This window comes from Archocentrus centrarchus, unplaced genomic scaffold (genome assembly GCF_007364275.1).
Source record: "Archocentrus centrarchus isolate MPI-CPG fArcCen1 unplaced genomic scaffold, fArcCen1 scaffold_30_ctg1, whole genome shotgun sequence".
NCBI lineage: Eukaryota > Metazoa > Chordata > Actinopteri > Cichliformes > Cichlidae > Archocentrus > Archocentrus centrarchus.
Window position 1 is genome coordinate 937,352 of NW_022060259.1, and position 25,387 is coordinate 962,738.

At 41.0% G+C, this 25,387-nt stretch overlaps 2 protein-coding genes across 2 annotated transcripts; both read right to left on the minus strand.

The window, feature by feature from the left end:
* On the minus strand, positions 1 to 11,846 carry LOC115776402 (SWI/SNF-related matrix-associated actin-dependent regulator of chromatin subfamily B member 1-like). Its single transcript, XM_030724071.1, has 9 exons — positions 11,701 to 11,846; positions 7,264 to 7,375; positions 6,785 to 6,893; positions 6,343 to 6,480; positions 4,104 to 4,231; positions 3,855 to 4,021; positions 2,396 to 2,586; positions 2,143 to 2,274; positions 1 to 1,558 (listed from the first exon to the last, which is right to left on the minus strand). Exons 1-9 carry the CDS (start codon positions 11,788 to 11,790, stop codon positions 1,519 to 1,521), a joined length of 1,107 nt encoding a protein of 368 aa, XP_030579931.1. The 5' UTR covers positions 11,791 to 11,846; the 3' UTR covers positions 1 to 1,518.
* Positions 11,847 to 14,354: 2,508 nt separating this feature from the next.
* derl2 (derlin 2) lies at positions 14,355 to 21,127 on the minus strand. The gene is made up of 7 exons (XM_030723996.1): positions 20,996 to 21,127; positions 18,708 to 18,773; positions 17,238 to 17,311; positions 16,937 to 17,030; positions 15,590 to 15,785; positions 15,356 to 15,446; positions 14,355 to 14,902 (listed from the first exon to the last, which is right to left on the minus strand). Exons 1-7 carry the CDS (start codon positions 21,086 to 21,088, stop codon positions 14,797 to 14,799), a joined length of 720 nt encoding a protein of 239 aa, XP_030579856.1. The 5' UTR covers positions 21,089 to 21,127; the 3' UTR covers positions 14,355 to 14,796.
* Between the last annotated feature and the right edge of the window lie 4,260 nt (positions 21,128 to 25,387).

Consider the following 25,387-nt stretch of genomic DNA (forward strand, 5'->3'; position numbering starts at 1 on the left):
AGGCCTTCTTTATTATTTTTCATACAAAAAAACCCCCAAAAAACAAAACAAGTACACTATAAAAAGTAAAACAATTATACAAAAAATGAGAGAAGCAACAGTACATGTTAACATCTTTCTTCAGAGGATATTAAGTTGAAAATCATCACTTTAAAGGACATAAGTGATTATTCTCAGCTTGTTTTCACCCCCCTCCCTGCCGCCCCCCCATGCTAGCCAAAAAGGAGGCTGCAGTGCACTGACACTAATACAATGTGAGGCACTGTGCAAGAAGTAACAGTCAGTCCCTCATGCACAGGGAACAGTATGATCTAACTAGGTTTCAGCATGCAGATGGCCACTAGTGCACAAAACTACAATCAGAACAGAATCTACAGGCTAAAATCAAATCAACTCCGATTCACTGAGAGCGCTTTACAGATCTGAGGATGAAGGGACGCTCACTGAGCCACAGCACAGGGAAGCAGCTGATCACTAAGATCTGTTAAAACCCTTGCTGCACTTTGTTTTTTTTCTTTCAAAATAAGTGTGTTGACCTCCGACCTTTAATATGTCAGCTCTTTGGGTCATTCTCCACACATACAGCCTTTTTATGGTCCACGTCTGCTGTTGTGGAACATAAAAAGCTTGTTTGTACAAAGATGAATGCAGAAGACCAGCATGTCCCTTCAAACTGGACTTCTGCACCCCCCAGAAGTCACGGTTTACTTGCTGCTCCCTCTCAAAATGTTTGGCCATTCCTCCGATGCACAGAAAAATACTGAGGTGCATTATGACAGTGAATTGGGTATTAGGGATGTCACCAGAGCTGATGCCTGATGCTTTTCCCCTTGGAATCAGTTCAGAAAACAGTTAAGATCCTTCTGCTGAGCGACTAATGGATTGACTTTTTTTTCACTTATAAAGTACATCCTGTCTCAGAAACCCAACTGGTGGCCATGTGACTAAAATGCTGACACGCCTTGTTAAATAGGGAAAAACAGATACTTTTACTGCATCTCATCAGTTAATGTTAGCTACACTGGGCTTGTCCTTTTCTTACCAATACTCTCAGTTCTCCTGTAAAGTGTAACGCTGGGATCTAAATGAGACTGATAACTGTGGCATGTCAGCAGATGATGATGTTCCCTGTTGTTCCACCTGCCTCGGTGATATTACACAAAGCTGTTCAGATCAGGCTGCCATTTCACTAACCATTCATATAGATAGATTAAACTCAATGCCATGTACTTTGACCTAATGTGATCGTGTGTGTGTGAGAGTGTGTGAGTGTGTGTCAGACATCTGATTCAGTTCCTTTAGAGTAAACACCTGTTAGCAGTATGCTGCTGCCATGAGCAGTGATGTGATGGTGATAGTCTGTGTGTGCTGAAGTGTCCTTGGTCACAGGCTGCCACAGGACCGACCACATGTCCATGTTCACATTCGTCCAGATGCTACGCTGATGCTTTAAGGATGACTTGCGCCCTTGGTTGTTTTAATGAGTAACAGGAGCCTCCCGATGCAGCGTCACATGTCCTACCAGGAGGGGGCAGTGTTGGCCAGTCGTCTCATGCGCCTACAAAAACAGTTCATTCACATAATTTGAGAATTCTTTGAAAACGATAGAAACGATCGGAGATTAACGAAGCCTGATAAGCCCGTACGGAGTATGATTTGGTCAAAATAAAAGACGTCTTTTTTTTTGTTTGTTTTTTATTTATGTTGTGTCTTGCATCCACATTATTCTTAATTATTGAGATTTTTATGAACATACTAATCTCGTTAAACAAGCAGTGGATTAAGGTAAAGGACAGTTAGGCTTTTAAAAGTTTTTGGCCCAAACTGACTAAATAATATTGAAAAACACTCCTATTACAAATTAAAATTCACACTGTTAGACCATCTCTGCAGGGAAACACTGTTAGTGTGACTTTGGGATTGCAGTATTAACACCCAGAGTTGAACCAGGTCTGATCATCAAGAGTTCCTCAGTCCTGCTCTCCAGCACAGACTAAATAACTTGTACATATTGAATTTGTGACTCTGCCTATTTGTGGAACCACTTTGTTCCTTATTACTATCGTGGCACATATAGCGACCATATAACCGTCAGTCTGAGAAAAGTCACTGGAACAGACAAAAACTAGATTTCTGTCTCACCTTGTGTTTCTGTCTTGGTCTCGGATCTTCTTCTCCATTTCAGCGTCTGTGAGCGTCTCCAGCAGGGGGCACCACTGGTCTGCATCGCCCGTGTTGCGTATGGCAATCTCTACTGTGGGGAGTGGGTTCTCACTGGAAACATTTCAAATACGGCAGTAACAAATCAAATGTGCACCATAACACACCCAAATAAACGGTAGGTGCGTAGACAGCTCAACACAGTCATTCTCAAAGGCTTGTTACAGTGAGTTACCTGAAGGCGTAGGTCCTCTGGTGCCAGCTGAGCTGACCACGGATGCTGTAGGCAATAGTGGTGACAAACTCTCCGCCCAGACCCAGCTCAGAGCACAGCTTCAATGCAAATGACTCTGGAGAGTTCTCCCGCTCTGACATGTCCCACTCAAACTGGTCCACCAGAGAGATGTTCCCTACGTGGATGTTCAGCTGAGGGACATACGAGAACATCATGAAGCACCCTGTTCAGAGCTGCATAGGACTTATTTCCTCATGTTCAACACTGTCATGGTTTCTAATCGGTCTCGGCCATGAGAGGCAGGTATCCTGCACTGAGACATCCCTGTTTGACAACAATAAAAGAGCAGAATCCAGGTCAAAGCTTCTTTGTTTATCACACACTGGCTTTCACAAAAACCAGTTTAAGATATATGTCCTTGATCCTGTTTGACGAATGAACTCTGCAAATTGAATGTTGCCTTTAACTGCTGTCCGTTATTTGGGGAAGTTTTTCTCACATCATTCTAAGCTGTGCTGCCTCCTGAGGCAGGCGTGCTGCACTGGCCTCTATAGAAAAAGAAACATTTGCTTATGATAAGAATTAACCCTCCTAATTACACTAACACACAAACTAAATGTTAATGTAACAAGTTTACATTCAACACCAGGGTACAGTACAGTACTATTTGTTTTAAAGTGTTAAAGTAAACGATCAAGTCATCATGTCACAATAGCATGCCACTGTGAGCCCCAAATGCCTTCATGTACTTTGATACACAAATTGAAAATTTAATGCAAATTTTGGTTCCTCGAGTAACTCAATTTGATTATTAAAATCCTCAACACAAATTAACTCTGCAGCTCAGGTGTCTCCGTGTAAGCCGAGCATTTCATCCCCATTAGGGCCATTAAAGTTCTCCGTCGCTATGATGGATTTCCATCATTTGGAAAAAACGACCCTTTAACACGAGTGAAACATGGCTGACAAGTTTTCCCACGCCCCCACTGCTCTGTGCTGTGAGTGTGCGTGTTTATGTGTGTGTGTGTGTATGTTGTGCAGAGAATGTCAGCTGTTATTTTTTTCTTTACTTCAGCTGTAGCTACCAGAACTGATCGCTATAACCTCAGTTTGGTAGCGGGGGCTGCCATCAGCCTGTGACGGACAATCAATCTCACTATTGCAGAATTATCACCTGATTAGACGTCAGACAAACACTAAACACAGGAGAGACAAACTGAATTAAGATACAGTACCAGTTAAAGGTTTGGATACAGCAGCCAAACCTTTGACCGGTACTGTAGGTTTTGATGTTGTGAATGCTCAGAATGTCCCATCCATGTGTTTTTTTATGCTTCTGGAACCTCTATATGGTTATAAAGGGCGTACTGTGAGAGTCTGGAAGGTTTTCTGTATTTTCTGTATCTGTCATTTCATGACTTCCAGTAGAAACTGATGCTACTTTTGGTGCAGCGCCTACCTTGATGATGACTCTCTGGTCCGCCTGCTCTTCTAATAGGCTGTCGGTGGGGTAAGACTCAATCTGCTGACGAATAGCTGAGGCGATGGCTGGGACGAAAGCCAGAGGATTCAAGTCCAGGTCATCACACAAAATCTCTGCAAACATCTCCGGGGTCATAAGTTTTTCTGAGGAAAAAGTAGATAATTTAAACAGGAAATAGCACCAGGTGTTGTGGATGTTGTCAAAGCAGTAAGTGTATATGGCTACCATTCATGTTCCATGTGAAGGTATCTCGTAGTTTCTGTCCATCGATCTCCATGTCTAGACGAACAGGGACCAGTGCCTCTATCTGGGCTGCGTTCTCATGGATCACTGCAGGGTCATGGTCATCAAAGCTAAGTGAGATGCACACAAGCTGTTGGATTATTCTTGTTTTCTTCAAATTATGAGCACTGCTTCAAAGACAGCGTCATATTTTTCAGGTCTGTATTAATACGACATTAATTGTTTCTGTTGGTCATATTGGCCTCAAAGAGATTCAAATAAAAAGATGACATAGCAGTCACTTTTCATACAGTTTAGAGGCCAGGTTTACAAACAGGACTGATTATGGTAAGGTCGCAAAGGCAAAATTACACTGATGGGAGTTTCTGCAGGTGATCTACTAACAGTGTACTTACGAACACACACATTTCTGCAAAATCTGCATCAGTAAAACCAAGAAAGTATTTTAAACTTCTGATATTATACTTACACACTTCCAAGTCAAATTAATAACTGCATTATTAATTTCAATTGGCTATTCAAAAAATTCCATAAAAGAAAGTAATAACTCTTTTTTCCCTAGTATCTGGTATTTGTGATGTTGCACAGCTGCACAAGGCTGTGTCTTCTATTTGGCAACTGTTCTTCCCCCTCCCTCTGATGCTCCATATTCTGCTCTGTTACATTAAAATAGCACCTGGACCAGAAACATGCAGGGGTGAGGACTCAGTGAAAGGCATGTGCTACATATTTCAATTAAACTTCCCCCTGGCATTTCTAGTGGAAGCTATTACTACCAAAATCTACTTATTGGGCAGTTCTGCAACACTTAACACAGCTGTCATTTTTAAAATGCTACCTTGGAAGTCCCATTCTGACCACATGTGTCTGTGAGATACACTGGATCTTCTCAACTGTCTCATAAAAATGATCCATCAACATGAATTTCATTTTGAGGAAGATGAAAAAGTTGCAGGGAGTTAGGAATTAACAGCTGCTTGTTTAAGGATGCGTCAAAACAATGTGTAGTTACATTTCTAGGGAAGTGCACTTCAGTTTACAGAACTGATTCTGGCGTAGGATTCTGAAGGACTTGAGGTTGTGATATTCCTACATTGCAGATTTAATCCACTAGTATAAATCCCACTTGAGTCCAGTAGTCAATCACAAGGCAGGTCTGCAGGCTTACTCTGCTTTATTGTCCTTTTCCCCCTCTAACGGGAACAATAACTTACAAAATGAACACTATTTTCCATAAGATGTGAAACAAGCAACCGAGACCCACTAGTAAAGTGTTTACTGAGGTCATAGCCAGGGGAGCCATGGGTAATTTTTTCCATAGCCTCCATAGACCATGCAGGATTCACCGGCTATTAGAAAGAATGCAGTTTAAGGCACTTTCAGCATAGGCTTCATTTTTCAGAGTCAGAAACCAGGACCCAACATCTACATGATGGTGATTGCTCTTAACACCAAAATCAGTCTGACACAGAAGCTGACGTTTGCAAGTTTGAAGTCCAGGGTGAAATTGCAAATTTAAAAGAGGTATGATTTTTTATTTTTACGGCCATAGTTGCAGAAACGTTTGAATGTGCTTGCATTACTATGTAATTAGTACCACATTCATTCTTTGAGTTGTTGCTCAGCAAAGACAAACTGGCCCTGAAAGCAGCAAACAGGATATTTGATTCTAAAAAAAAGACTGTAAACAAATATATCAACTTTATTTGTTGAGCTCAGAAAGCTGTCACATCAAATTAGCTTTGGCTAAACTCTGGAGTGTGTTTTTCCTGTGACGAACATTGATATATTTAGCAGGAATCTCCTCAAGGTTGGTTTGGTTTAGAAGCTAAAATAAAAATGTCATCAACATACTCGATGATTTTCTTGAAGTATTTATTTTAGCAATGAATTTCCTAAAAATTGTTTCATGACCTCTTAAAACCGTGTGCTCAGCTGTCTTGCCAAACTGCTATATGTAATATATGTGCTACAGACAGTGATCAGAGGTTTAGAAACAATGTAGTGAGATAAAGTCTGCTGGAAAAACTGAGACGAGATCATTTCTCAATACAGTGGTGAGATGTAGCTGCTGAAATACAGTGCTGTGCTGTTGAATTATATTACATCATGTTATGTAGCTGTTAATTTTAAGTCTTGACTGACATGAACAAGCAGAAAATGTACAGCAGCAGTAAATAAGTCCAAAACACATCAGAATGGAAACAAACAGCCTCCATACCAAAGAGGGAAGGTCCTCTTCTTGTCACGGCCCATCCGGTTGCGGTTGATGGTGGTGGAGCAAGGCACAGCATCTAGATGGTGAGAACTATTGGGCAGCGTTGGAACCCACTGACTGCTCCTCTTTGCTTTTTGCTCCCTTTACAAAAAAGGACAAAAATGCCACAATGCTGAGAAACTGTACTGTTAGAAGAGTATGCCAGCTATAAGTACCTTTAAGCCTTTGGACTCACAAGTGACTTAGACTATCACGTTTTCATGTGCATCTGACATCTCTCAGTAATGAGCACCAGTGAGGGATTTCATCATTTAGAATTAGTGACTTATCAAAGCTCTCTCAAAGTTATGTTAAAATGAGAAAACCATCCCTACAACCATCTAACAAAAGCTGAGTCAGGAGCTGATGTCGGTACTGGGGTCTGCATTTGTCAGCAGGAGATCACCTGAGGTAAGCGGGGGGCTCGGTGCTGATGGACACCGCCTTGTATTTCTCATCATTCCCATCGAAGATCTCTTCACACTCGGAAGCCTTCAGCAAAGTAACACTGGTGGCTGTAAAAACACAACGAGCAAGAGAACAGAGACACGTTTTTCAGTAGCTTTAGTGTTTTCATAATAAAATGGGTGATAGTTGTCAGGAGCAAGAAATTCAGGAGTGGAGCCTCCCCAGTTTTGTTGTGTTGACAAATGTAACCAAATGAACAAACTCTAAAATTAAAGACATTTCTTGTATATTTTACTTTACAGGAACTTTTTTTTACCTTAATTAAATATTACACCAGTATACAAGCAATATTGTGTACTTAGGTAAGCAATTCTGTTTAATTTGTTTACTGCATTTCTGAGGCGAATGTTGTACTTTTATTTTTGCACAGTTGAACACACTGCTCGAAACAACAACAACAAAAATAAAGCCACTCACCATGTGACGATGCTACGATTTTCTTCCTCTCCTCCACTGAGGCCAGCCTCCTCCACAAAGATGGATATCTTTTATAGAGCGAGCCTCTGAACATCCGCAGATAGTTTCCAACCTTGAACAGCAGAGGGCATGTGTTTTTCAATCCAAAGTGGAATCAATGTTTAAAAAAACAAACAAACAAAAAAACCACAACAAATAACAACAAAGATAACAACACCACCTGTCAGAATTCCACTGCTACTGATGTTTCATCCACTTGCGGATGTTTCAGAATGGTGGAGGTTTCATTTAGAGTTGATGGTGTTGAGATTTGCAGAGTCAGTGAGGTGAAGTTTTTGATTCAAGATTCAAGAAGTTTATTGTCATGTACACCGCAAAACACTGTGGTTATGCTGAGCAATGAAATTCTTACTTGCGACTGCTTTACAAACAATTGAAATAAGCAACTAAGTTAAAATAAAATTTAAGAACTAGTATATTAGGAAAGTAAAAGTAGAAAATAAAAATAAATAAATAATAAAGCAAGTGCAATATATACAGATATATACAGATGAAAGAAAGGCAGGTAATCACAGTTTGGTAATCAGTCAGTGGTTCAGTAGCCTGATGGCCTGTGGATAGAAACTGTTTTTTAGTCTGGTTGTTCTTGCTTTTACACTCCTGTAACGTCTGCCAGACGGCAGGAGTGTGAACAGTGTGTGCTGTGGGTGGGTACGGTCCTTGATGATGTTGTGTGCCCTCTTTATTACCCGGGTATTATAAGTGTCCTGTAGTGATGGGAAGGCAGCTCCACAGATGAATTGTGCTGTTTTGATGACACGCTGGAGAGCCTTCCTGTCCTGACTGGTGCAGTTTCCATACCACACCGTGATGGAGTTTGTCAGGATGCTCTCCACAGTGCATCTGTAAAAGTTGCTGAGGAGCTTGGGGGATAATCCGAATTTCCTCAGTTTCCTTAAGAAGAAGAGTCTCTGCTGAGCTTTCTTGACAGTCTGTGCTGTGTTGTAGGTCCAGGTGAGGTCTTCACTGATGTGGGTGCCAAGGAATTTGAAGGTCTTCACTCTCTCCACCTGAGTCCCGTTGATGAATAATGGAGAATGCTGGTCTCTTCTCTTCCTCGGGTCAATAATCATCTCCTTAGTCTTCTCTGTATTTAAGGAGAGATTATTTTCCTGGCACCAGGACACCAGCTGGGCCACCTCTTCCCTGTAAGCTGCTTCCTCTCCCCCAGTAATCAGCCCAATGACGGTGGTGTCGTCAGCAAACTTGACGATGGAGGTGTTGCTTTGGGAGGGGATGCAGTCGTAGGTGAAGAGGGTGTACAGGAGAGGACTGAGCACACAGCCTTGTGGGGTCCCAGTGCTCACTGTCTTTGTTTCTGATGTCCTGGTACCAACTCTGACTGCCTGAGGTCTGTCTGTAAGGAAGTCCAAGACCCAGCGGCAGAGGGAGGGTGGTATTCCGAGGGTGAACAGCTTTTCAACCAGCCTGCTTGGGATGACGGTGTTGAAAGCTGAACTGTAGTCTATAAACATCATTCGAACATAAGTGTCCTTATTTTCAAGGTGTGAGAGGGCTGTATGGATGGCTGCATTAACAGCATCATCAGTTGAACGGTTCTGACGGTATGCAAATTGCAGGGGATCTAATGTGTCCGGAATGGATCCTTTAATATGGGACATGACCATCCTCTCAAAGCACTTCATTACAAGTGAAGTGAGTGCAATGGGACGATAGTCATTCAAAGAGGTTGTGTTGGTTTTCTTGGGGAGGGGCACTATAGTGGTGGACTTGAAGCATATGGGCACAGATGATTGGGAGAGGGACAAATTAAAAATATCTGTAAAAACCTCGGCCAGCTCTGAAGAGCAGACCCTCAGAGCACGGCCAGGGATGTTGTCGGGGCCAGGTGCTTTTCGGGGGTTGGTCCTCCTCAGGGCCTTGCACACCTCAGTCGATGTTACAGTGGGGTGTTGTGGGGTGTTACAGTTTGGGTGTTATTATTGATGAAAACCTGACCTGGAAGTCTCATATAAATTACTTAAGAACAAAAATGGCAAAGTCTATTGCAGTACTATATAGGGTAAAAGAGTTATTTAATGATAAAGCACTGTTCATATTGTATAATGCTATAATTGTTCCACATTTGATTTATTGTGTTGAAGTTTGGGGGAAGGCATGTAAAACATTTACAAATTCTATTTTTATTTTGCAAAAAAGACCTATAAGAATTATTACCAAAAAACATTATAGCCACCCATCAAATATATTATTTGATCAATTGGGATTATTGAAGTTTTATGAGTTGGTTGATTATAGGGTTTTGTTGATTATGTATAGGGCACACAAAAATGTATTACCTTTGAATATTCTATCTAAGTTCATTAAGAGAGAAAGTATTTATAATCTAAAGGGATTTGAAATGTTTGTAAAACCTAAAATCTGAACAAGTTTGAAAGAGAGATGTACCACTGTTCAAGGAATAAGGTTGTGGAACAATTTGGCTAGTGTCAACAAAAATGCTGATTCGATTAATTTATTTTGTAGAATGTTAAAAGTTAATCTGTTGAAGAGATATAAAACTATATAATATGTATTTATACATGCTACTATCTGAGTGGTTGAAGTTTTTGTTTGGTCATTAATAAGGGTGTGAAATTTGTATATGTGTGTATGCATATATTTTTTGTTAAATAGGGGCAGAGATTATAAGATTTTTTTCTTCTATCTGCTTGCTTTCATTTTATGAGATTTGTGTTTTTTACTTTTTGTTGTATTGAAATTTGTTTTGTTTTTAACTAAAATGAATAAACAAATAAACAAGGTCATACATAACTTAGCAAATGTGTCGATGACTGTGGGAGCAAACCCGTACAGCCACAGGGAGAACATGCAAACGCCTCACAGAAAAGTCCAGCAGGTGAGTGGATTCAAACCCAAAACCTTCTAGCACTGATGCAGCAGTGATCACCACCACACCACTGTGCCACCATATTGTTTTATTAAATATGAAGTTAGCTCTCACTTCGATATAAGAAAACTGGCCACTGATTGTCTTGTTGTCGTAAATACAACAAGACAACAATGCTGGCAGAAAATAATGTTGTAAAGTTGCGACATCATATATTTTATAGCTCGGTGCTACTGTTCTTTTCTAATATGACAGTTCCACATTTGAGCTCTGAAACTTTAAACTTGGTTTAGTTAAACATTAAAGCTTTCCACTGTCTCATACTCTGATGAAGGAGACTTGGCAGTTCCTTTAGTTTGATGTCAGATCCAAGTGAAATTAATTTTACTGACTAAAATAGTCTTGGGATAAACATTCTCTATTCTGCACTAATAGGATACAGAATGATTAAGAATCAGTGAAATGTGAAGCTTACAGCAAATTTAAACCAAAACTAAGCATAACCTGCCCTGGATGATGGTATGTGTCAACATGGTGATCCAGCCAGAAGACAGCCACTTCATGACACACATTATTCTTGCTTTGCAGTGTATCCATCCGGACAAGATTGTGGTATCACCCTCAAACAAACCCAGATCCTTGTAGTAAGTTGTGACATTACCTCCAAACAGCTCTAAAATTTCTCAGAAAGTGGCAGCATCACTCCCTAACAGCAGGGACATCTTGTGGCTTCATAATCAAACATCCTAAAAAAGCCACAGCAACAAACCTGAGCACCCGCAGCTGCTCCTGGCATCACCTCAAACACCCACAAATGACGTTATAAGTCATAGCATCATCATTATCATCATCATCATCATAACACCGCTGTGGTATCTTGCCACATAAAAACATGGCAGCTCATGGCATCACCCCTAAACAGCCATGGCAGGCGATTTGAACGATCAGCAAGCCAGAAAACATCATAACACACCCACTGGTGAGATGCTGCCCCCAGTGGTGAAAGTGTCCGCTACATTCTGCAAAGGGAAATTACAAAAAGTACCTTTAAGGTCTTCCAAACAGCAGCGCACATTTTTACTTTTGTTTTTATCAAGTAGGCTGGATTAAAAATGTTGTTAGTTGAACCAAGCAGTACAGAATTGACGCCCAAACGGTAATATTAATAATGAAAGGCGCGGTGCTTAAACATCTTCCCAAACTCAAGAAGTTACTCTTTCGAGCGTCACCTTATTTCAGGGTAACCTGTTTACTGCAGGAACTTAAGTTAAGCGTGGGATAAGAAGTCAGTCACAACACCAGAAGCTGTCTGGTTAGCGGTTACTGGCTTTGAGCAGCACAGTCAGAGCTTCGGCAGCAGCTGGCCGGACTGAGTAAACCCCGCTCCTCCTTTCAGATGCTGCTTTGTTTATGGAGGCATCAGTGGAGCTCGTTAGCATACTAGCATCACCTAGCCAGCAGGATGGATAACTGGGCTAGCACAAGAGATTTCGGCCCCGGAAGTTAGTGTACAGATATTCACATACCTCCGACCCCACCATGTAAAAGTCTCCATCTTGTTCAAGCTGAAATTTTACCGGCTTCTGGCCAAACGTTTTACTGAGAGCTAACTGCATCTTTAGGCAGTCACTGTGCTGCTAATTATTGGAGAAGCCGTCTCTCCTTCAGGTGCGTTCGCTGCCCGAAGTGAAGGTCGGAAATCCGAAGTCTCCCTTTTAAAATAGCTTTTGTTTACTAGGTATATAAATTAGAAGCATGTCTGCTCACCAAATGTAAAGCAACATAAGGACTATCTATAACAAATTGCAAACTAAAGCTATTTCTGTACCGCCCCCAATTTAGAGTTCATGTTGATTGAGCCAGTTCAAATTCGGAGGGATTTTTTCCCTAAAACTTAAACGCTGCATGGGCCACCACTCTTCTTTCTTTCCTTGCTCGTTCAAGGTGGATTAACAATTTCCATGCTCATTGCCGCCCCTACAGATTTACACTGAAATAAGATTTAACTCCAACTGCAGAGTTTCTCTGCCGGTTCCACCTCTCTGCGAATTACTCACAAATCCTAATTCATGTAAAGCAAATTATATTTAGTTCTTTATACATACCTGGTTACATCAAAACAAAACACGTGAAGCAGAATAACCCAGATAATAATGACAGATTTTCACAAAGGATTCTTCCTTCCAGTGAAAATGTACTTTAGAAAATGGTTTGCGTATTACAGATATGATTTAATCTAAATCATTTTCAATATGATAACAATGCAGCAGATAACTGAAACAATATTTCAAAAGTGGATCCAAGCATCAAAATTTACATGCTTGTCTTTCTGGAGCAATATAAATCATTTTAGCCACTTAAATTTTCAGAATTTCCATCTTAGAAAAATTGTTTTACTACAGAATTTTAACTACTGGATAAATTTTAGAGGTTTTACTCTTAATATGTTTTTGACTTTAAATAAGTCAAATCTATACCTTAAAAACTTCTTAAGATTTATTTGTCACATGCACAGTTACACACAGACGCAGACACTTCAGTGATTAACCTGACAAGCAGATCTTTGGACAGGTTCAAGCCTAGAACCTTCTTTGAGGTGTTGAGGTGTGAGGCTGTGAGGTGACCTTTGTGGCACTGTGCTGCCCAATTCTCTGCTATACTGGCTTACTCATCTAACTAACTATCAAGTTAGTCAAAAATGAACTGAGCTGTGTTTCAAAGCAGTGATCACCCATTTCTGCTAATCAGAGAACTTACAAGTTTATAAATTACAGTCTATTTACCATGGACAAGTGCTTTTTTTTTTTACTCTCACCTAGCAATCAGCACTTTTTACACTGCAACCACAGACACATTTTGAAAACTCATGCACACATTCTAACCCAGATGGACGTATCAGAGGGTATTTGTGGATCAGCATCTTGACCAAGAAAACTTCAATATAAAGACTGCAGGAGGTGGGGACCTTCTGAATAGCAGACAACCCGCTCTAAATCCTGAGCCACAGCAAACACGATTTGGGGAGGGCATAGGAGAGGAGTTTAAGGAGTCCATCCAGGAGATGTGAATAAACAAGGCGTAAAAATGGGGACGCCAGTGGTGAACCTGCCAATTCTGGTATTCTAGGGCAAATGTCAATCAGGTGCCACAATGCTGGGCAGTGAGCACAGGGCCCACTAGAGGATGTCGGGCTCTCAGGCCACCCTCATGAAGTCTGTCTCCTGGAATCTCCTCCATGCTCTTCAGACTGCGCAGACACACATCAAACCGTCTGCTAATGGCATGCACTGATGTGCCATCCTGCAGAAGTTGGACTGCCTGTGCAGCCTCTGTAGGGTCCAGGTAAGGCCTCTTTCTACTAGCAGTGACACTGACCCTAGTAAAATGCAAAACTAGTGAGAAAACAATCAGAAAAGAGGAGAAGAAAAATGTCAGTGGCCTCTAGCTGTGAAACCATTCCTGTTTCGGGGGTTGTTTCATTGTTGCCCCTTTAGTGCACTTGCTGCTAATTTCAGTAACACCAAAGTTTTGCATTAGCTGGCTTGAGAAAACTTAGAGCCCCAGTCAGAGAGCTAACAACAATGGTTTTTAACTTTAACCCTTTCTGCTTCTGGCACCTTGCAAAAGGGAACATTTGCCATTTCATGCAAACTCCTCTTCTATGCAAAACTGTGTGACTGCTGCCTCCTTTAGTCAAAGGTAATGGAAACCTATAAGACAGATATATTACAGCAAAATGCAATCCAAGTGCAAGAAAAACTGCAGAAAACTGTCAAACTCTTAAACAGGACAGGCAGCCATTCCATCATAGAGCTAATTTAGATACTGCTTCAAAATAACTGCCTACAGAAATTCCTGGAGGCGTTTCCAGATGGCTAGCTTTGAGAAGCCATCACTACCTGCTCTGCATGGATCACACATTCTTTAAGTCTGATCTGACATTGAAACATCTGACTTTAAGCTCAAGATATCTTGCTAACCTATTAATGTCGCTTTGTATCAGACCTCCATGGGGTAAGAAATCAAAGACACAGTATAAATCTTGATATTTCTATCTTACAATGAGAGAAGGAAGTCACAAGGAGCCTTTCTACTGACCTTATGTAGTATTTTTACACACAGAACTGGGTGGAACAGCTTTGGTTTCAAGCTACAACAGTTAAGAGATGAAACAAAAGCATTGTTTGCAACACACATTTATTCTTTAAAAAAGTGAAATAAAAAATGTACTCTTTATGAATAAATTCATTTCAATATTTTTTCACTGCTGTCATTTTCCCCTTCCATATAATTGTATGCTATAATTTATTTATTTTTTTCCCCCGGAGATAAAGACAAACATCACCTGAGGCCTCAGGTTCATCGTCCACAGTTCCATCTGAAGCTTGTGTTCTATCAAATAGTCTTAGAGCGGCGATCTGGCATCAAGAAGAGTTTGTGAAGATGATTAAAGCCCATAAACACAGACAGACCGTTATCTCCAAACCACTTGTGGCTGTTTGGCATTCCTCATCCAGAACTAAACAAACACGTCAAAACAAAGACCATGTCCGCCACTTCATATCTCTGCAGGAAGGCCCCTGAAGGTGACCCGACGATCAGGGATGAAATGGAGGGTGTATTTAACCACCAAGGCGCTGTCCTTCCCCCCACGCAAACCCGCCCGGGCGGTCCTCGGGCAGGGGGTTGTAGTTGGCATCTTCTTCTGGAGTGTCGAAGAGCATCTTTCTGTGGGAGAAACACATCAATAGGAGGATGAGGGGATTTCTTCAAACACACAGGAAGTGAAACTATGAACAGATATTTGTGTCAGAGTTTCTGTCACACAATGAAACACACATGCACCAGTTTTACCCAGAACAAAGTATGCAAACAGACTGCTGTCTACATATCCAACCCTCCTGTCTTTCCAGGGGTCCGCTGGATTTCAAGAGTCTCTTAAGAAACTCATTATGAATTACTGTCATTTTTATTTAATATCATTTTTTAAGAATCAACCTTTTTTTTTTTTTTTTTCTCCACTGGAACCCACTTCCAAACAATAACTAGATGTCAGAAGTTAAATCACAACAGATGTATGTGATGCCAGATGGCTGTTTGAGAAATTCTCTTCTGCTGCTTGATCGTAGTCCTAAAGAATTTCTCCCACAGAACAAATATAAGAAGAAATTTGTGACTCACATGATTGATGGGGTCTTGAGCCACCTTCCACCACCTGGCTGATTTGGGAAAACATCCTCCAGAAAGAAGTACACATGACCAACAGCAATACCTCAAGAAAAGAAAAAACAAAACAAAATCAGTTTTATTCTAAGCCCTCTAAACTTCGCTGCACACCAAACACAGCAGCTACCTGTGGCTTTCAGCATACCACTAAAATACTGAACCCTGACAGCAGCAGTCAGTGATAGGCACCTAAAAGATCCACGATGATAGAGTTGCCCAGCAGAAGTGAGAATCCCATCAGCACCCAGGGCAGGAAGGGTGCCTGGAAGTTGAGCAGGCCAAAGAAGTTCATGCGAACATTTGGGTTCCGTCGACTCCACACGTACACCAGCATGATGGTAAAGGCCTGACCCAGGAACACCAGACTCACAAAAGTGCCAAATATCTGAGACCTCATTGAGGAATATGACAAAGTGATGAACATTATTGCTGCCCGTTTAGGCCATTTACAGACTGTGTGAATAATGAATCATGATTATATAATACTGAATCAATTGCAGCACTGAGACTGAAAAGTTGCTCATTTTATATATAGAGTCTAATCAAAAAGTATTTGCCCCTTCCTGATTGATTAGTTTCCTCAAGGTGCTTATATCATAAGATAAAAACCCTACAATCTTGATTCAATAACTTCTAACAAATCAACAGAACCTGTCTGACAAAGAAGAAGGTTTAAAAGAAAAACACATCATGCCACGATCGAAAGAAACTGACGAACAGCTGAGAAACAAAGTCCCTGGAAAGGGTTACAGAGCCATTTCTAAGGCTTTGGGACTCCAGTGAACCATGGTGAGAGCCGTTATCCACATATAGAGAACACCCAGAACAGTGGTGAACCTTCCCAGGAGCAGCAGGCCTACAAAAATTACCCCAAGAGTGCATCAATGACTCATCCAGGAGGTCACGGAAGAACCCAGAACATCATCTAAAGGCCTCACTTAAGGTCAGAGCTCACGATTCAATAATAAGGTCACTGGACAAAAAAAAAAAAAAAAAAAAGATCAGTTCACGCTTTGAAGCTCAAACACATTTGGGTCATACAGCATGACAATGATCTGAAACACACCAGCAATCCACCTCTGAATGGCTAAAGACAAACAAACCCCAAAACAACAAAATGAAGGTTTTGGAGTGGCCTCATCAAAGTCTGGACTTAAATGTGATTGAGATGCTTTGGCGTGACCTTAAACATGCCGTTCATTCTGGAAAACCGTCCAGTGTGGCTGAATTAAAACAAATTTGCAAAGAAGAATGGGCCAAAGATCCTCCAATGCGATGTCACAAAGGCTTGATTATAGTTCTTGCTGCCAAGGGTGGCACCACCAGTTATTGGTTTGGGGGTAATTACTTTTTCACACAGGGCAGGTAGGTTTGGATAGCTTTGGTCCCTTAATAATGAAATCATATTTTAAAAACTGCACTTCGTATTTGCTATGCTGTGATAAAGTGTTTTCTTGGTAATAATTTATATACTTGGGACACTTAAGACCTCAGGTAAGATCAAGTGCTTTTCTGAATGATCCAAAAGAAGGATACAGTCATCAGAAGTCCACCAAAGAGGAACATGAAGACAAAGTCAGCCGTGCGTCCCCTGAAAGAGCCCTCCTCCAGCATCCGACAGTATCTGTACCTGAAAGCACACGGTTAAGGAAAGCTGCAAGAACCATTTACACATCATCATTTCCATCATCCCAATGATTATTTGTTACAAAGCCCCCATTTATTTTTATAATGTTTTATCTTCCCAACTCTAAAACCACACCCAACTGTCCCCCATGAAACTGAAAGTAAAACATGTGACTTCATGTGTAGTGAGCTGTGGAACCAAGAAGGATACAGAAAAATCATATTGAACAGGAAATTGAAACCAACAGGACCAAAAAACAGGAAGTTGGTTATTAGCCGCCATACCTAGAAGAGAAAAAGAGAATATTCAGCTGACGATAACAGTAAAACTATAATCAAGGGTCAATGTCACTACAGGGTTTGTACCCTGTAGTTAGTCAAAACACAGGTGTGCCTTTACCTAGTTACCAATTAACCAACAGGTTCACATTCACATAAAGACTTCACACAGCAAACATAATGATTATGGCAATTAAGCAGTGAGTGAATCTGATGAAGCAGTTTGTTCCTGTCACTGTGACTGAGACCAAAGGCACTGCTGCTGCTCAGGATGGGTCAACCAATACTTAATTTTAATCAAGAATTCTGCTCTTCTTCCAATCACTAACAATAAAAATGGTTCCAAGCAGAATTTCAGTCAAATTAAAGGCTTGTATAATATCATTAATAAATTGTTGTTTGGCTGTTTCACTTAAAAAACATCTAAAAATCAAATGCCTTCAACTTAGCTTCATTTCATGGAGCTTAGCTTCAAATCACAACATCAGTTACCTCAAGGCACTTTATTTTGTAAAGTAAAGAGCCTACAGAGAAAACCCCAACAGTCAGCTGATCCCCCCATGAACAATTTTCCTCCAAAAAAGCAAAAACGCATGCATGGGCCTGTCAGGAGCCCAGAAACTCACTGACTTTTTACACACACACACCAATTACAAGCAAAACAGATCACAGGTGAGAAGGGTTACTTTTAGCAGCAATTTAAACATGTATGTGTCAACTTGTGTGTATGTTATCATGCCAAAATTTCCAGGGTATGTCAACTACTGATCAGGGTCACTTTGGTAGTTTTGGTTGTCATTATGATCTAAAAAGGCCAGACACAACTGTTTGATAATTAATGGCTTCACCCAACCACAAACCATGAGTGAAAGATTTGCTTTTGTGTTTTCATTCATATTCTATGAAAAAAAATGGCACAAATTCTGCCAGGATATGAAACGTTTTGAGCAGAACTACTGTATGTGGTTAAAATATGACTTTTAGTATAAAGTGCTTTGACTGGTCAGTAAAACTAGAAAAGCACTGTATAAATACAAGTACATTAAACTACATTCAATTATCTAATTCTATTTACAATAAATAAGATGGAAAAAAACAATCACACAATTTCTTAACCATCACAACAATAATCTGACTTGCTACTTTTTTAGATAAAGACGACCAATCCTGCTACTTTTCCAGCACTTTATTTTATCTTTAGTCTTGGACTCTAAAAGAGTAGCTTTGTATGATTCACAGTTCAAAATAATCCTTATTTGTTTTATACTGGCCCTTGGTGCAGTCTCTCTGAAACAAGGCATTTCACCCCCTCCCTGTTTACTGCCAACTTTCTTCTGATTGGCTTTTTAAACAGAAAGGACACACAAAACTGAAACCTGACTCAGAGCGTCAGATAACTCACCTGATAATTTCTTAGAATTAAATCTGGGTTGAAGTAGAGCTGAAATGGTGTGATGATCTCTAGTTGCTGAAAGAGAAAGCAAAACAAAGATTAAGTTATATGTAATAAAAATGAAAATTCCAAAGAATTATCTAGTCTATCTGTATTAAAACCAAGTTTTGTATATTGTGTTGCAAATAAACTGAAACAATGTTCTGGTTTAAAAAAAAACCAAAAAAAACTGATGTGCCATTTTCTGAAAGCCAGCTGATCACACCAACAGTTTCTACTTGAAGTACAACCGCCAGTTCACACCATCTGAGTCCGGCTCTGCTTCCCTTTCTACACTTTATTGTCTTCTGTAAGTGAAAGCATCAACATCATAACATTTTAATCCATAAATATTAGTGATGCATATGTAACCCAGGTTTTTTGTTGGTGTACAAATGTTTCACTGTCACTGAATAAACCACGCTGATGTTTGAATGGAGGGGGCGCAGTTTGGGAATTTCCTTTTCGTTTTCCTCCTGTTGCTGATGAGGAGCGCGCTGCTCACGTGGCCTCTGCATGCTGGAGACTTTGGTATGGTTAAAACAAGTTGTTGTAGATAAGTTTATAACAATGTTTATGCGTGAAACTGATGACTTGAAACTGAGCTGAGAGCAACAGGATGCTGAGCCTTTTGGGTTAAACGTGTAGCAGCCCTGTTGAGGGACAATCAGAAGCTGAGACCAGCTGCATCCCGACTCAGTTGCACCAATGTTCAAATATGATTTTCATTGAGGATACAGTTTGGTCCATCAAGATAGTGACTTACAAGACACAACAATCTTAGAATCATTCCACAAAAATAACCTTTCACATCTCCCCATTCAGCCAATTCACGTTTTTCCCTCAAGCAACATCAACATCATAAGTTACACACTTAAACATTAAGACAATACAAACTGATCAGCCGAGGCTGACATTCAACCAATATATCAGTGCATCCATTTACAGAACTGTTACAGTAGTGAGTCAAAGTGTGAAAAGAAAATGCCTTAGTTCACATGGGGTTTAGGCAGCTGTTTTGCATATTTCCTGTCAGGTTTTGAGTGCAGTTAACGCACCAGAAACAGAGTGACACGACTGCAAACACTGTTTTTCATTTTCACAGACTATCGCATAACTGCAAAATAAGAGGTCTGAATGGGGTGTATATGAGCCTCAGTGACTTTATTCACCACATCAATTCAAAAGCAAATGACTAAGTAAGAACCAGGAATAAAAAAATGCCAAAATCATAATCATTATTCTGAGGTGGATTGCTGGTGTGTTTCAGATCATCGTCCTGCTGCAAAAGCCAAGTGTGTTCGAGCTTCAGGGCATGATATGATGGCCGGACATTTTCCTTCAGGATTTTCTGGTAGAGAGCAGAATTCATGGTTCCATCAATTACAGCAAGTCATCCTGAAGCAGCAGAGCAGCCCCAGATCATCGCACTACACCCGCCATGTTTCACCATTTTATAAAATCCTGTTAGTTTCATGCAGATGAAACGGGAATCAAAGCTTCCAAAAACAGCACCCAACATCCTGCAAATCACACAGTTGAAAGTGGCTGCAGTGTGACCCGCTAGAACATCAACGGATTCCACATATGTCGATCCATTTAACAATGAGAATCATTTTCATGCAGTTATCAGTCACATTTCTATCAATCCTATTCAGGTAGATATAATGTACAGATTCCTCTAATGCAGGCTACTGAACACTATCTTGTTCAGTAAGGCAGCCCCCACTTTTTAAATCTAAGACAACCTTATAGCTGGAGTCTATATAAAATGTATTCAATTCGATTTCTGTATTGTATTTATGTAGCGCCAAATCACAATAACAGTCGCCTCAAGGCGTCTGTACTCAGTGAAACTGGAGTGTAAAATTGTACTAATGTAAAAAAACATTAGTTTATTGAGAAGCAGCGAGATGTCATGTGAGCCCCGGCACTCGTTAGCGCTTACCGACACGACAGCATAAACAAACCGCAGCTGGAGCCTATGAGCCGCTAAGGAAACACACCGTACTGTCGCTTTCACAGCGATTTTGGCTGCTTAGAAAGAAGCCGCGGCTCCGGCCACAGATAGCTCCGGTCCACATTTAGCGTCATCTAACTTAAACAAGAGATCCAACCAGGCTCAGTCCAGACACGTACCCTTCTCACCAGCACCCAAAGCACCAAGCTAGCGTGAAGTAACCGCCTTACGACGGCCGCGGTAAGCAGCGCGAACCTACTATTACCTGTCTAACAGAGAACACCTGAATGAGTCTTACCACCGCAGCAGTTGTGAGAACGCAGGCGGTTGTGTATGCCCTCGTAACAACAGGAATCTGTAGGTATTCCTGTTGCAGCGTCTGGTAAGCCATTTTGGACCGACTGAAAGCTTCCGGCACCTTCTTGACACGTCATCCTACAAAGCCAATGATGCTGCGTTCAAGCACGTGGGACAAATCGCAAGTTTACCAATGTTTCACTTTGGGCTTTCCAAAGAAGGTCTATGGTCTTTCGACACTGCTTTCACAGATGAGTACGGTGGGAATGAGTTTTTGTAGTCCCTGTATTTCAGGTTGCAGCTCTAAATGATCTCTTTTGTTTTGGCGCTGACAATGTAAAACACATAACATTCCAAAAATACAGAAGTCAATAATACAGGTAATATACTTGGATATTACCTGAAATAACAAAGTCAAAGCTTTGAATTATCATAAATTTAGATCGCTGTATTCATTTTCTTATAACACATAAAAGTTATGATGGGATATTATCATCCAAAACATTTATAATCCTGTCCCAATGAAGATCTTACCATCTTCAGCTCTGCCTCCAGTCTTTTTGTCTCTAAACCATCCATCACAGCAGGTCTCACTGCCATCTTGTAAACCTTCCCTTTCACTCCTGCTGTTATCCTTCTGTCATAAATCACACTCATCTCCATCCACTCCACCCTGCCTGCACTTGTCATTGCTTTGGATGGTTGACCCCAGGTATTTAAACTCATCTACAGTCAGGATCTCTACCCCTTGCATGTTCATCTTTCCACCAGTCTCCCTCTCATTCACACACATGTATTCTGTCTTGCTTCTGAGATTCATTCCTTTTCTCTCCACCTGCTCCCTACTCTCACTACAGCTCACAGTGTCATCTGGAAACATCATAGTCCACGGAGACTACTGGACAGCCGGTCCATCACCACAGCAAACAGGAAGGGGCTCAGAGCAGACTCCTGATGTCACAAGTGTCTTAAGGCAACTGTTGTTGTGATTTAGTGCTACATACAGTTGAAACCGTTAAACTGTATGACTTGGGTCAAACATTTTGGATATCCTTCCACAAGCTTCTCACAATAGTTGGTAGGAATTTGGGCCCATTCCTCCTGACAGAACTGGTGTAACTGAGCCATGTTTGTAGGCCGCCTTGCTTGCACCTGCCGTTTCAGCTTTCCCCATAAATTTTCAATAGGATTGAGATCAGGGCTTTGTGATGGCCACTCAAAAACCTTGACTTTGTTATTCTTAAGCCACTTTACAACCAGTTTGACAGTATGCTTCAGGTCATTGTCCATTTGGAAGACCCATTTGCACCCAAGCTTTAACTTCCTGGCTGACACCATGAAACCTGAAGGTGGGTCAGTCCTGTGCTTCCTGAAGTCGATGATGATCTCTTTGGTTTTCATGGTGTTCAGTGCCAGGTTGTTCTCTGAACACCAGGCTGTCAACTTCAGGACCTCCTCTCTGTAAGCTGCCTCATCTCCCCTTGAGATGAGTCCGACCACTGTGGTGTCATCAGCAAATTTTACAATGAGGCTGTTATTGTGGGCCGGACTGCAGTCATGGGTGTAGAGGCAGTACAGGAGGGGGCTCAGCACACAGCCCTGTGGGGAGCCAGTGCTCAGTGTGGAAGAGAGATGGGGGTCAAGTCTCACAGTCCACAGTTGGTTAAGAAATCCTTTATCCAGGATCATGTGAGAGGGGGGAGGCCCAGGATGTGCTGTTTGGTGGTGAGAATGTCCGGGATGATTGTGTTGAACGCTGAGCTGTAATCCACAAAGAGCATGCAAGTGTAGCTCTGCTGCTGCTCCAAGTGGCTCAACACATGGTGGAGAGCCACAGCAATGGTGTCCTCTGTGGATCTGTTTGCATGATATGCAAACTGATGGGTGTCAAAAGTGTGTGTGTGTGGGGGGGGGGTGCACTTCATGATTACCGGTGTGAGGGCCACAGGGCGGTAATCACGGGGATGATTGTGGCCAATGAACCTATCAGAAGATTCCAAAGCCATGACATTATCATATGGGCTGTCCCACATTGTTTAAAGCAGTGGTTCTCAAATCCAGGCCTCATGGCCCGGTGTCCTGCAGGTTTTAGATGTGTCCCTGATCCAACACACCTGAATCAAATGGCTGAATTACCTTCTCAGTATGCAGTCAAGTTCTCCAGAGTCCTGCTAATGACTTCTATATTTGACTCAAGTGTGTTGAAGCAGAGACACATCTAAAACCTGCAGGACACCGGTCCTCGAGGCCTGGAGTTGAGGATCCCTGATGTAAACTTTTGACTTTGCAAAAATGCCTTAAAAAATTCTGTCTCTCTCATTATTCTGGCATTTGGCAAATATAATTTTGGTAATCCTAATGAACCTAAAACAGGAAAGGTTTATTCTGATTTCATGACAGACAGTGAGAAAAACATGCATATGTGTCTTTTTATATAGTGTATGTAAACTTCTGGTTTCAACTGTATGTAGCACAAAATCCCAACAACAGTCACCTTAAGACACTTGTGACACCTTGAAGTGAGTGTTATTCACAAAAATGGTGCATAGAAAATAATTTTCTATCTTAGAATAAATTAAATAACACAACTGCAATAATGCAGGAAATACATCACTTTCTCTTGTATTTTGATGAGAGTGAAGATTTAAGATTTGGTGGGCCCTGTGTGATTTTCTGGTTTTGAAGTGGGCTGCAGCATTCCTGACTTTGGGAACAGCTGACTTATTCATTAAGATCACCTTTTTAACATGTAACATCTATATGAGTTAAGTACATAAATCAGTTAAATAATATCAACATCTCAAGGAGTTTATAAGATACCTTAATGTGATGTTAGTGTTGTCTAGGATACTGCTTCTCCTGTTACTATCTAGTATTTCTAAAACCCAATATCAGCCTATGCCATGTAGACTCTCAGATGAAAATACCAATGAATCTAGATATTTCGTGAATTAATTGGATAAAAAAATGGATGGATGGTTAATTTAATCAGACCATCTTTAACATTTTAAGCTTGGGTTATGCTTTACATCACAAACTTCCACATTTTACATGTTTAAATGAAAATACAGTCACATGGGGATGATGTATTTTCTTTAATGATTTTGCTGCAGTAACCCCAAATTTGAATTCTTCTGTAATGATATATATTATAGTCAAACTATGTGATTTTCGAAATGTGTGTGCAGTAACAGACTATTCCTGTGGGGCTGTAAATTTCCTGACCAAGAATAATTCAGGATTAACAACATGAAGTTGACCAGTATATATGCACGAGTTTGCATAGGACTCCATGTCAGCTAAAAGGGCTCATGTGTGCTAACTACGAGAGGACTCATGTTATTCTGCACTGGAAAAAGTGTCAATAGTATTTCCTGTCAACCATCAAACCTGGCACGATTTCTTAATGAACATATAGCTTAATTTAACATGAATTAATTTAGTCATGAGATTCATTATTTACCTTCTCTGAGTTTAGTAAAGACTTGATACTGTACATCAACAAATCCAGTGATCCCCGGTTTCTTTCACTATGAAAACGTCACATCTCAACACTCGATGTCAAAAAACAGAGCTGACCCATGTTTCAATGAAGCCTGCTACACATATCAACAGCTCTGAAATTCCCCTTTTAAAGAGTGGAATTTTTACAAGATCATAAATCACTTTTACATCAGGGATCGGCTCTAAGCCCCTTCTTGTTTGCAGTGGTGATGGACAGGCTGACAGATGAGGTCAGGCAGGAGTCTCTGTGGACTATGATGTTATCTGTGATCTGTAGTGAGAGGAGGGAGAAGGGGGAAGAAAAGGTGGAGGTATGCTCTGGAGAGAAGAGGAATGAAAGGCAGTAGAAACAAGGCAGAATACATGTGTGTGAATGAGAGGGAGACAGGTGAGCATGCAAAGGGTAGAGATAGATGACTGCAGATGAGTTTAAACACCTGGAGTCAACCACCCAAAGCAATGAAGAGTGTGCAGGCAGGGTGGAGTGGATTGAGATGAGTGTCAGGGATGATTTATGACAGAGGGATAGCAGCAGGAGTTAAAGGGAAGGATGACAGTGAGACCTGCTGTGATGGATGGATTTGAGACAAAAAGACAGAGCTGAAGATGTTTATTTCATTGGAAGGGACAAGATTATAAATGAGTCCATCACAGGGACAGCTCAGGCTGAGCAGTTTGGAGACAAAGTTAGAGAGAAAAGGCTGGGATGGTTTGGACATGTGCAGAGGAGGGATGGTGGATATACTGGACAAAGGATGTTTAATATGGAGCTGCCAGGCAGGGCAAAAAGAGGAAGACCACAGAGGAGGTTCTTGGATGTAGGAAAGGAGGGCATCCAGAGGGTTGGTTTAAATAAAGACCCTGAACAACAACAACAACAAAAATGTTC

Bases quoted from the DNA above. Each gene is read 5' to 3' on its own strand.
- LOC115776402 (XM_030724071.1), bottom strand. From the start codon at position 11,790: ATGCAGTTAGCTCTCAGTAAAACGTTTGGCCAGAAGCCGGTAAAATTT. The intron at 6,481-6,784 runs GTGATCTCCTGC...TTTTTTGTAAAG, and splicing joins GAGCCCCCCGCTTACCTCAG to GGAGCAAAAAGCAAAGAGGA. The intron at 2,275-2,395 runs GTAACTCACTGT...AAATGTTTCCAG, and splicing joins CAGAGGACCTACGCCTTCAG to TGAGAACCCACTCCCCACAG.
- derl2 (XM_030723996.1), bottom strand. From the start codon at position 21,088: ATGGCTTACCAGACGCTGCAACAGGAATACCTACAGATTCCTGTTGTT. The intron at 18,774-20,995 runs GTAAGACTCATT...TTTCTCTTTCAG, and splicing joins TTCTCACAACTGCTGCGGTG to CAACTAGAGATCATCACACC. The intron at 14,903-15,355 runs GTGAGTCACAAA...TTTCTCCCACAG, and splicing joins CTCAAGACCCCATCAATCAT to AAAGATGCTCTTCGACACTC.